Here is a 13499-nt window from a genome sequence, read left to right as displayed (position 1 = left end):
GTAATTAATTAAATAATTTAGGAAGGCACCCACTTTATTTACTTTACCTTTTTCTGTTGTTGGAGGTGGGTGTCCAGAATTTAGACTTATATTGAGGTAACAGGCACATTCGTTTTAAGAAACAGAATTGACAATTTATTGATTAACATAAGGATTATAGAAAAATGATAATGAATATATAGTTTTACATATAAGACAGGATGCAAGACAGGCAAGACAGACAAACATGTAACACAGAGTTCAAATTTATCTTGGCACAGATTAACGGTTTTACAATATCAGATCTTTAAAGATGGTGTCCAGTGTTACATGGTCACATGTGCATTCTTAACAGCCTTTGTGTGCCACTATAGCCTGACGAATGGGCAATGCCCACTTTGTCCTCTATGGTGCACTGGTGACATCACAACAAGTACAGCCCTAGTGCATCATGGGAGAATCCCTGTGGAGACGTATAATGCAAATGCCATTGTCAAACCAAAATGTCTTTACAAAAGACAGTAAAAATTAATTAACTTCAAAATGGAAGCTCTGAGTAATATTCTGGATGCTTTGGATTTTAAAATCGCCTAAACAACACTAAGTTGAATTTCCAAAACTCAGAAAAATAATTCAAACTCAAATCAAAATAATGTTAGTACCGACCCCACAGGCAATTTCTTTGTGAAATAATGCAATCATTTTTTTTGTAATGGCAGGAGTAAGCTTCTTTTACTCCTCTCAAAAGTTATGCAAACTAGATTAAGCTTATCCTCTATCCTTAATGGGTAAAAGATGGCACCCTTTATAAACTTAACATGTTTTAATTATACGTAGGTGGTAGGAAATCCTGAACTGGTGATATCCATGGGCTTGTTTTTTCTAACAATATTACAAAATAAGAAGAAGTCAACATCAAGGGCAAGAATCTGCAACATCTTCTACAGCAATTCATTTATATTATAGTAGTACTAGACAGAAATATAATAGAGGCAGGCAGAATAACTAGATGATAATAATATTCTGACAGTCCGTAGCATCAGTATTTTGTATTTGCTTTTATTACTAACATTCTGCCATTATATACTAGCAATTGCATTCTCAAACTATTTTTGTATAACATAAGGCATATTCTGTATACCTTATTGTTAATTCAATCAAATCAAAATCAAAGTGCGTTGCAAAATATCTTTCATTTTTAAAGATCCAATTTGGCAGAGAGCTAATAGCGGTGTGAGCAGCTTGACAGCCTGTGAGGTTAATAAAGGCCAAAAACGGGGGAAAAGCAGATGGCACTGCAGTGGTTTGATATGTTTTATGGGTGACTTAGCACTACAAATGTGATATGAAAGAGCAAATTTGATATTAGAAGGGTGTGAAAACTAAGAACTCACCTCAAGATGACTTTCTAATTTGCTTTTTTCCCCCTTCTTCCTCCTCTTCTGTTTTCCCAGCTGATCTAAATAACATCAAGTTCAGCGCATACAGGACTGCAATGAAGTTACGGAGAGTTCAGAAAGCACTACGCTGTATGTTCTGGACTTAGACAAGGTTTCTCTTCACTTTTTAGATCACTCTGTAGTGTGAATCTGAGGCATTTCAGTCCTTGTCCTCAGTGCACACTGCAAGCTAAGCCCATGTTTTTAAAACCAGCGTTAAAGCAGTGGCTCATGTGTGTTGTCATTTTTAACTTACCTTTCTCCTGAATCCGTAAATGATTAAATTATAATGTATTTAACTCTTCACTCTTATTTAACTTTAAATCACAGTGCACAATTTTATGCATGTATAATAGTTGGCCTTCACATACTGTATAATATGTCAAATTGTGTCTGTGCTTTGGCCTTTTTAAAAATTCATCTTTAGACTGTTACTTTCATAGATCTACATTATGTCAGATGGTATCTGTAGGTAAAGCTGTCTCAGTGCTTAGTGTACCTTCCATATGAAGACTGAATGTTGTCCTTGCATTTGTATGCTTTTTTCGTCTCTCTGATTCTTCCAGCATTAACAATGATAACCTACAGGCAATAATGGTGTGTCTTAATTTCCACTATTACAATTCTATACACTGCGACAGAATTGCACCCCAGTGAGGATGTGCCCCTTACCTGTCCACACCCCGAATAGGAAGAGTTGAGAAAAACTGATGAATGGGCAGATGGATATGAGCCTTCTTACACCAAGACATCGATTACCACAGTAAAACTGCATTTATGATGTTCAACACTGTATATGTATGCCTTTAAATTATACAGTATGTGCAGTAGCGCAGAGTAGGTACAGTTTAACACGCCACATACTGCGTACAGTTTTTTAATCATTTTAGCTGTTTCAATCTGAATAAATGAAATTGTCAATATAATAGACAGGTGAGTAATGAAACAAATTTTCCCCTACATCAGAAAAAAGTAACATCTTAAAATGAACCTGTTCTGCCCTTTGCTCTAACTATAAACTGCTCTGAGGAGAAAATGAAAGAAAGATAGTGGACAGATTAATCTGGAGAAGTGTAATACCTCTGCTGAGAGTGACATTTAACACTGCATCATTTAGCTGATAAGTGGCGGTGCCTTTGAATCTTTCTTGGTCGTCGCATCATGAAAGTTTCTTTTAGGGCAAATATTCAATTAGCCTGGCAGACTAATGTGGAGGATTAGGGACGGCAGTCTGGCTTTCTACCGAGCCTTCTGAAGAATGTAGGAAATGGCAGAAAGTAGTTTACATTTTCATTGATTACTGAAAAATGGTCGCATGATGTTCTTCAGTGGCTTGGGGTATCCCAGATGTTGTAGACACAGTAGTAGTTGTAGTAGAGTAAAATGACATGCATATCTGATCAGCTTGCAACATGCCACCACTTCCTAACACAATGATAAATAGGAAAATAATATAAATTCATTTTATTTAATTTATAACACAGATAAACCTACCTGATGTGCCTCTTACTCCTGTTTCTGTGCCTCCATTTCCTGAAACATGGTTGGACAAAATGCAAACAAGATTTCTCCATTGTTAAATCGTGGTGGACACCCTCTTTCATTTCAGTAAATTTAAACTGAATATTTTCTGACTCCACACATCAGTCTTAGTCTTAGATGACTAAAAACTGGTTAAAGGAGTTTCCATCTAAACCAGAACCAGTCAGGCTTTCTAACAGAAAGATGTATCCATGTTTATCAAAAGCTTTTGGTTCATTAATAAAAAGAACAAAGCAGTGCTCTTTATTACTCATATCATGTACAATATCATTGATGACAACTTTAACTGTATGAGTGTATGGTATGGTGTTAGAATGGCCAAAATGAAGGGAAAGAATGAGGTTATTGGGCTACTGGGTTATTGGGTTGTTGGGCATTTTGCCTTGAGATTCGTTGTGGCGCTCTGTGCCTGCACTTGGTGAGGAGTGCGGTGCAAGAACAAAGTCGCTGTTGTATTGTATTTCTTTTTTTTTATTATTATTATATTTTTATTAATTTTATTGCAATCCATACAAATCAATCAAGTTTTTACAAAAAGAAAAATTGAGTTAAGGATAAATCGATCCCCACCCCTGAGAGAGAGAAAGCAAGCCAAACGGCGTGAAATTTAAGGCTTGTAAACATACCTAAGTTAATAAATTCTCTGTGCTTTATAAACTTATTTTAAAATATTACTGATTAGATCCTGCCATGTTTTGAAAAAAGTCTGTACGGATCCTCTAACTGAGTATTAGATTTTTTCCAATTTCAAATAGTATAACACATCGGTTTCCCACTGACTTAAAAGAGGAGAGTTTGGGTTCTTCCAGTTTATCAGAATAAGTCTGCGTGCCAACAGTGTAGTGAATGTAATCACAATTTGTTTGTCTTTCTCCACTTTAAGCCCCTCTAGAAGAACCCCAAACACAGCTGTTAATGGGTTAGGAGGGATTGTGAGTCCAAGGCTGTCTGACAGGTAATTAAAAACTTTTGTCCAGAATGATGTTAATTTGGTGCAGGCCCAGAACATGTGACCCAGTGAGGCTGGGGCTTGGTTGCAACGTTCGCAGGTTGGATTTTGCCCTGGAAACATTTTGGAGAGTTTTAGACGAGACAGATGTGCTCAATATATAATTTTGAGTTGTATAATTGTATGCTTTGCGCATATGGAGCTCGAGTGAATTCTCTGCATTGCTGCTTTCCACTCCTTTTCTGATATATTAATTGAGAGGTCTTTTTCATAGTGTCCTCTTGGATCTTTGAAAGGGAGGGATTGTAAAATGATTTTATATATTGCAGAGATGGCGTCTGAGTCCTTGAGACTGAGCAATATTTATTCCAGCATGGATGAGGGCGCAAGATGAGGAAAATCGGGAAGATTCTGTTTAACAAAGTTCCTGATTTGAAGATAGTGAAAGAAATGTGTAGCTGTGTTTCTGAGGTGGCCATGATAGATTGGCCATTTAGTTTTCTGGAGCACATTACAAATCTTCTGTTTTCTGTATTGCATATACCCCATTTTTTTTTTCCTCCTATTGCTCACTCAACCTACCTGAATGGGGTTCTTTCTATGAATTGCCTCTCCCAAGATTTCTTCCATTATTTTCTCTACAATTGTTTTTTTTGGAAGTTTTTTTCTTGTCTTCTTAGGGAGTCAAAGTTGGGGTGTCTTGGGTATCAAACAATGAGGCCTGTTAAAGCCCATTGAGACATTCCCTGTGTGATTTTGGGCTATACAAGAAATAAATTGTTGTTTTTGTTGTCCCTTAGATTTATTTTTCTCCAGATTTACATTTCTCTTCCGAGCCTGGTTGTATGGTGCAGTGTGTGAGTAAACCAATGTGCTGTTTTACTTACTGTGTTTTCAGAAGTAAAGATTTAGATGTTCTTATTTGCACACCTTTTCTTTTTTCCCTTTTTTGTCACAGAGAAGCTGACAGTTAATCAGAAGTAATAATAATAATAAGAAGATGAGGAACAATTTAAAAACATGCCAGCTTTGTATCCCACAAAATAGATGTAACTGTATCATAGACTCAAGCAGCAATAAGTTATTTTTACAGTAGACCAATTCCAAAGAATTAAACCTACAGTCCGATTATTAAATGAGCTATGAAATTCAGTTCTACATTCAGCACTGAGTGGAACATGACTGGCACTTTATAATCATAAATAAAGGTCATGACAGTAGTTAGGATAGCACTGTCTGTGTATTGTGTGCACATGAATGACATAAACTGTGTAGAAAATAGCTTTGCAAAAGTAGCAACTAAACACTTTTACACTATGATATCCCACAGCAGACCCCCTGTTTGAAGAAAGTCTGTTTTCTTTTTTTGTATTGCAAACCCTACTTCTGAAGACGTGTGATTATTATTATTAAACCCACTTGGTCTATACAATTAGCAACTTGTTAATATTATCTTGCCTAGAATTACACTCTAACATATACTGTATAATCAAGTCAAATACCATATTTGCAAGACAAAAACAACAAATCCAGCAATTATCATTGAGTATAAGAGATATTTAAGTCATGCTGAGTGCCGGAACACTTTGTTAATGCTAATTATGTTTATGACCGCTCCACAGATCTGATATTTCAATTGTATTAATTAACTTAAGCCAAATGCTGCAGGTATAAAACAAATTGTCCAAATATATTTATTGACGTTTAAGATATCCAAAAAAACAGAAATCACCTTTTCCTAACGAGCGCACTAGTGGATGTGTGTGTTTACTGTTGACATGTTTAACGACTGCTCATTTAGAGGAAAGTAAAAAATGCTTTTCCTCCATCCATCATCCCCTTTTCAATAATGTATGTTTCAGTACAATGAATTTTGAATAGAATTGCAAAGCAAAACCATACAAACCCAGACATTAACTCACCTCTGACTTCATGATTTTAAACAGTCCTTGGAGTGTGGAATCTCTTTAGAAAATCCAGGTGAGACGAGAGAGGGCATGCATACAGTGCACAAAAATGATCTGCAAATATTATAAAATGAGATCAGTTTTAACTGTGTCATGGATAGACATTTCCTTACACTATTCCCAGACTTTCCCCAAAAATACACAGATATATCAGTGACAACATGCACAGTGATATTCAGGCAGAGTTTTCTAGTAGGAACATTTGTCAGCATATTCCCCACTGAAGGAGACCATTTCTATTTAGCAGTCCATGGCCTTCTTGGCTGACAACATCCAATTACCAACTTCCTAAATTTGCCTGTTTTAAATTTAAGATCCAAGATAATCGATGCTTGTCCTGGCCAAATCAGGTACAAGTTTAGCCACATTACCCTGGTCAGGTGCCAGTCCCTCACAGACCACACTTTCACACATCCATGCCACACTCATTCAAAATAAGGTAGTCTAGCATCTATATCCTTGGGAGGAAAACAGGAACACCTGGGAATGAACTCATGTAGGCCCAGAAAGACCATAATTCAAGTGGTAAAAAGGAGCAATATAAACCTCCGGGCTGCTCTTGCGCCTACCACTCATAAAAATGACTTGCTTCTCTGTTTAACCATGAAAGTTTGACAAATTTTCCCAACAGTACAACTGACAGTCGCACAAATTGTAATCAAAATGCAGTTACTTTCAGCGCCTTTCCTTGGTATCCTCATGTGTCTGGACCTATTTTGAAATGCACTTTCTCTGCTGAGCACGATCCCATAAAACCTGCTTCTCAGACTGTCATTTTGAGGTGTCTTGCTCAACTCTTCTCCGCTTTTATACTTCCTGTCTTTGAATTTGACTCTGTGTGTGCCTCCAACACCTTCAGTCCTCCTTTTGTGTCTCCCACTTCCTCTTTTGATTGCATCGTCAAAGCCAAAGTGACCAATTGGATTTTAAGAGGAAGCAGAAACACACACAGACCTTAGTGTTTTAGTAGTGTTTATATTAGATATGCACTATGTGAGTATGTAAAGCTCCCCGACCCATGAAGTGTAGACTATCGCCTTACACTCATTACTCATCCAATTTAATGGATGAAATATTGAAAAAAGAAAGAATTATGCTTGAACACGACTAGGCATATTCATCTCTCCAGTGTTATAAGGTACGATGATGAAAGAATGAATTTGGTAATTGCACTGGGCCCTGGGTTTGGACTGGAAGCTTACACACAAGATTCCTCCTGAATCGATGCCACTCCTTTGCTGGGCACACACACACACATACAATCATTTACACTGGGCCAATTTAGAGTCACTAGGTAGCCTGACACATTTTTGGAATATATCAAGGGAACATATATGCATTTTTATAAGAGCTTTAAGGTAAAACTGATTGAATAATGCATGATTGCTAAATGCTCTTCAATTTAGGCTAAAAAAAGAAGAAATAATAGTTGTGCTTGAAAGGACTCATATTTAAATAAAAAGGATATTTTCTCAAAAGAAAGCAAGTTAGTATTTTTAATTAGAAACAGACCTTGTGGATCAAGTACAGTGCAGCCGCACTTCATCATGACAAGATGACCACTAGTACCAGCACGAGGTCGTCCACAAGTCTTTGTCCCATTGCAGTGAACCAATGGCCAAGTTTTAGACATGATTTAACTAATAAGCAGTGAGTGCTATTTTGATTTGACGTTTATAAACTGTAGGGCTCAGTGTCTGATTGCTCAGTACGAAGAGAACAGCTGTGATTAATGTGACAACATTATGCTCTTGCTGTCACATTTTAAGAAACATACTGCAGAAATCACAGTAACAGAAAATGCATATTCCCGGTAATGCTTCATATCTTTGATAAAATAAGCAAACACCAAAAAGGGATTAATGTACATTAATATTTCATTAAGAACATTGCAAATTACACCTATTTACACTCAAATGCCATCTTTCAATTTTCAAGCCTACTTAGTCCAATTATAGGGCTGCGAGTGCATTGAAATATATTTTGTTAACACATAAAATGATGGCCACTGGCTGTTAAAAAGTACATTCAGCCTCAGCATTCAGGCACATTATAAGGAATAGTTTGTATATGTGCTTTCTCATGTCACTGTTTCATAAAGAGTTTCTGTCAATGTTTATTTCAAACGCTACATTCGCATGCTTCCAGAAATATCTTAACTACTTAGAGTTTTGGATGTAAAGGACTCTCTACAGTTACACATACAAGAACAAAATATATGTACACTACACTGCCTGCTGTCGTAGCAATTACATGTTCCTTTTCCAAGCTGCACTTAAACACGACATACAATAGTTTTAACTATAGAATCAAAACAGAGAGCAAGCTTACGATCAGTTGTAAATAACGCAGCTTTGTTTGAGCTGAATTTCTAGTTTAGTAAGAAAATGCATAAATATAATGTAAAAATGTGTTGTGTGGTGGACTTCTCTAGGGTTGGTTACTCTTCTGACTCCCAGAAACCATGTACATGTTTTAGAAAATGAATGAATATATGAATTAAAAATTATACATTTAAAAAAATATTATAAAACCATGCATAAACACTAAAAAGAGTGCAATTGTTTATTTGCCTATCATGTATTTTCAAGGAGGCTATAGAGCAGTACAGTCCAATGATTGTCTACACCACCCTTTAGTTAAGACTAAAATGATCAAGCTGCTAAGTTCACCTTGTGACACAAGGTCTGTTTGATTAAGATTGTTAAAACGTGTGTGAGATTTGGTGCCTGTCTGTAAATATACTGTACCAGTAAGTGCAGACTGCACGGTGAATACACTTGACTTAACAGTTTAGCATTCGTTTGCTCAGAGGTTGATGCGCTTGCTGTTTCCTGAGCAGCTCTTCTTTTCTCCACCCTAGCACCTTTCTTTTCTTCTTCTGTCGGCATCTTTCTGCGTTAAAACTAATTAAGTCCGTTTTTGTATTGAAATTACTTCTTAATGTTTCACTTAAGCTGGCACTTAAGTATTCAATCTGCCTCAAGAATGATTTAGCCTTACACATGCGCCGCATGGCAGCCCTGCTGCCGAGAGTTGTTTCTACAATAAAATAAAATAAAAAGTGTAATAAAAATCATCACCCTGAAAGCGGACAGTAGAGGTCACATAGTATATGTGTACCAAATTTCAGGTCAATAGGTCAAACGGTTTGCAAGCTACAAGTGATTTAAAATCCTGGACAGACAAACAAACAGCCATGGTAGCGTATTATATAAGAAGATACCTTTACAGTTCTGAAAACGAATGCTACCTGGAGGAGCACTTTAGCCACTTTGTTTAAGAAGAAATCAAGCTTATCAACAAAAACTCTCAATCTCATACTTTTTAATTTGGAAGCTTCACTCTCCATATGTTTGAAATGCTGGTATTCAGTAATGCCATCTCCATTATTAGATCACAGTTTTTTTGATCAAGTTTAATTGATTATGGGAAAGGTGCTATATAAATAAAATGAATTCTTCTTATTATTAATAATAAATAATCATTCTTTCTACACATTTATATAGCACTTTTCTCACTACTCAAAGAACTTCAGTGAGTGAGTAGTCACTACAACCACCAGTACCATCCACCTGGATGATGCGACTGCAGCCATATTTGTGCCAGTATGATGACCACACATGAGCTATTGGCCAGTGAAATAGTGAGAGAAATTAGAGACAGAGAATGATTAGGGACCCAGAAAGAATAGGCCATGAAAGGCAATTTAGCCAGGACATCAGTGTACACCCTGTTCTTTCTGAAGGATGCCTGGGGATGTTTTATTACCACAGAGACTCGGGACCTTGGTTTTACTTCTCATCTGAAGGATGGCACCATTTTGATAGCGCAATGTCCCTGTCACTCCACTGGGTTCCACATTCAGACCACAGTTTAAGCAACCCCTGCTGGCCTCATCAACACCTCTTCCAGCAGTAACCCAAGCTTTTCCTAGATGATCTCCCATCAAAGTACTGAACGTAACCAGGCTGGAGCCTGCTTATGTTAAGGTGGATGACCTCTTCTGAAGTACATGTGGTATTATTATTATTATTATTATTATTATTATTATTATTATTATTATTATGCAGTTGCTTTCATCATACACTGCAAGATGGATGTTTAATCCAGACTTGCTTAAGAATTCACAAAATCATTACATTACAGAATATGTGACCTCTCAAGCACAACCATCAGCAGTGTGTCTGTTTGTGGAGAGAGTGTCGACCTTGTCGAGAGGTTTACTTACCAACGGCAGCAACATACATGTCTCTGGTGACTCTTCCTGTGAAGTCAGTAGATGGAATGTGAGAGTGTAGGGGGTCATTAGTGTGCTGTAATGGGTATGTGGTGCTTCCAATATCTATGGAAAAAAAACAAAGATCCAAGTCTTTAGAGTCCTGTTCCTTTCTATCTTGCTATATGGTTGTGATACATGGATGCTATTCAGTGACCTGAGGTGAAGACTGAATTCCTTCGGTACTGTGTCTCCAGAGAATCCTTGAGTACTTTGTGTTGAATGAGCGGTTACTCACGGAGTCTCGAATGAGGCACATTACCTGCATTGTGAGGGAGCGTCAGTTACAGTACTATGACCATATAACACGATTCCCCGTGGGTGATCCAGCTTGCAGGATCCTCATTGTTGATTGTTGTTGATACAGATTGAAGCTTCTGGATTGGTATACAGTAGTTTAATCTATGCACAAATGTTCGGGCAAACCCAAATTTCTCCAATGTAGCAAAAAGGTATTTCCATTCAATCATGTCAAATGCTTTTTCTGCATCCAATGATAATATTATTTCTGGGGTGTTTGTCTTAGTTGGTGAGTATATTACATTAAACAGGTGTGGAAGATTTGAAGATAAGTGTCGACCCTTGATAAATCCAGTTTGATCTTGTGATATTACCGAAGGGAGCACTTTCTCCATCCTTCTAGCTATGATTTTTGATAATATTTTAACGTCATTATTCAAAAGTGAAACTGGTCTGTATGATGCACATTGTAATAAGTCCTTATTTTGTTTGGGAAAAACGGTGATTAATACTTGGCGAAAAGTTTGAGGAAGAGTTTGAATGTCTCTGGCTTCTGTAAATGTTGCTAATAGGAGGGGAGCTAGCTGAGGGGAGAATTTCTTATAAAATTCTGTAGGGTAGCCATCAGGGCCTGCTGCTTTCCCGCCTTGAAGTGACTTTATGGCATCTAGTAATTCTGATAATGCCAGAGGTTTATCGAGTTCCTCCGCACTAAAAGTGTCTATTTGTGGTATCTGTAATGTATCCAGAAATGCATTAGATTATGTATTGTCTTCTTTAAACTCAGTTGAATATAAGGATTTATAGTAGTCTCTAAATGTGTTTTTCCCAGTGGAGTTTCATGTGTCATACATGGACATCAAATTGAAGAGCTGGGAGGGGCACAGGGGGCTCTCAAAAATCAGGGGCTGAATCCCCTCCGTAATGTTGCCATTACTTAAAATACAAGGAAGATATATTGAACAGTGTCATTAGATAGAAAAGCAGCTATAAGTTGAATTGTAATCATTTCTCAAATGTGACAATTAGACTGAGAATGATTTTGTAAGTTTTTGTAAGTACAGGAGCAAAAAATTAAAACTTACCTCTCTTGCTTGGCTTTGGTTAACCTGAGTGAACCCAGATATTGTGTCTACCATCACCACATCTCACATATGTTTGGATTCAGCTCTGTCTTATTCTTTCTATATAAACATTTGAAAGTTGTGCTTTTGAAAAAATGGCTGAGAAGTTTCAGAGTGTTTGTGCTGAAGAGGTGTAACTGATTGTGATGTGAGGCAATGTAGTTTAGTGAGCCATGCCATTAGATTATGCTAAAGTCTTGGGCTCATGCTGCATGGGAAAAGTTTTCAAGTGAGAAGCCCCTATTTGACAATTCAGGGAAAACACTGTGACCCAGATTAATTATCATGTCGCTCTGACCTGTCACCTGTTTCAGGGCTATAAAATAAAAACATTATGACCAGGTCAGTCAGAATTTGACTTTTGTGGTCAGATTGTGTTGCTTAATATGTTTAGTTTGTATTTTACTTTAACTTTTAATTGCTTTTTAAGTGGACCATGTACAAAAAAGTGGCCTTGTGTTTTTATCTCAAAACTCTGACCAGAAATCCATGTGAATTTAAAGAAATGAGAAGATGGGACGTCACAAGTTGTAACTCCAACAAGTCCCATAGTATATGAGTACAGTACAACCTCAGACTCACATTGTGATTCTTAACTGTAATTTTTTTGTGAAAAAAAGTTGTACCAAAATTCAAAATTCTGTCCTTCTGCTGTGACGTGGAGTGTTCTTCTCCACAGAATGGTGCCAAATAAATGTTGACTGCTTAATATGAGGTGTTGCATAATTTGAAACTTCAAACCTCGAGCTGTAAATAGGAAGCTAGCCTCTGTTCAAATGCTTGATGTGAAAATGGCTGACAATATTTTCCAAATTTATTTTTCTTTTTAAACAAGCATGTCATGGTGGGGCTTTTACAGTTTTAATGAGAGTTTGTGTTGAATAAATCTTCTTTGAAACCCAAAGTAATCTGTATAAACACAACCATTTAACAAAGCTAAATACATTTTTCCACTCAGATTGTCTTTCTTTAGTTGGAGATGACAAGACACATGCTTTACAAGCTAATTAATTTTTTTATACACTGTATTTTGACTACAAGTAAATTTCTTAAAGCAAGATATTCATAAACAGTGTTAGGAAATAAGTCTAACTTAGCAATTAGCTCTTTAGTTTGCTTCTGGCTAAACCTGACTGGAATGCTTCTCTGTCTTCTCCTTGTTGCTAGTGGACCTCATGACTCTAAACAGTGCCTCCGAGGTGTTCCGGGAGCATGAGCTCTACCAGCCAGAGCATATGATGGACGTGGTGGAGGTCATTCATTGCCTGACCACTTTGTATGAGCGGCTGGAGGAGGAGAGGGGCATCCTGATTAATATCCCACTTTGCGTCGATATGTGCCTGAACTGGCTTCTTAATGTCTATGACAGGTAAAGCTGATGACCATTTCCCGTCCCACTTCACTCCCCCATGTCTCCCTGCTGCCTTTTCTTTATGCCAAATGTAAATGGCGTAATTGCTGTTCAGACACACATCTTATGAGTGCCCGCTAATTTAGCCATAAAAGAGAACTTGATGATAAATCTATTCCATTAATTTTACATGTGCATCTCCAAGAAACATAATTAACTAGCAATTGCAAGGAGGTATGTCAGCGTAGGAATGAGATTAGTAAAATACTCTTCATAAAGCAGATGAAGCAGCAGAAACTAATCAGGTGCATTCTTCATTGTTCTATAGTTTTATTTTGGGTCACTTCTCTGTAAGGCTTTGCTTAGAACACATAGTGAAGAAATTGTTTAGCACTAAAAGTTACTCTAGGTGTGTTTCATGCAGCTTTTTAAATGAAATATTGTTCTTATTCCCTCCTTCTCTAGTGGTCGCAATGGAAGAATGAGAGTTTTGTCCTTCAAAGCTGGCCTTGTGTCTTTATGTGGTTCTGATGTTCAAGAGAAGTATAAATGTAAGTACAGAAATTGGATTAGTTGTGTCTGATATTAATGAAAATACCTTAACCAGGATGTTTGTTATACCTTGCATT

The 13499-nt window shown here is 37.0% G+C and overlaps 1 protein-coding gene across 3 annotated transcripts in view; it reads left to right on the top strand.

Moving 5' to 3' along the window:
• The window catches only part of drp2 (dystrophin related protein 2), a 466042-nt gene that overhangs the window by 394837 nt on the left and 57706 nt on the right, over nucleotides 1–13499 (top strand). For all 3 annotated transcript variants that reach the window (XM_039766030.1, XM_039766031.1, XM_039766029.1), the window contains exons 10-12: nucleotides 1434–1508; nucleotides 12687–12888; nucleotides 13336–13421. In XM_039766030.1, coding sequence (XP_039621964.1) covers nucleotides 1434–1508; nucleotides 12687–12888; nucleotides 13336–13421 — 363 coding nt within the window. The remainder of the gene's footprint in view (nucleotides 1–1433; nucleotides 1509–12686; nucleotides 12889–13335; nucleotides 13422–13499) is intronic.

Source organism: Polypterus senegalus, chromosome 10, assembly GCF_016835505.1.
Source record: "Polypterus senegalus isolate Bchr_013 chromosome 10, ASM1683550v1, whole genome shotgun sequence".
Classification (NCBI taxonomy): Eukaryota; Metazoa; Chordata; class Cladistia; order Polypteriformes; family Polypteridae; genus Polypterus; species Polypterus senegalus.
Note: the sequence above shows the minus strand (reverse complement) of the source record. Positions and strands in the feature narration are given on the sequence as shown.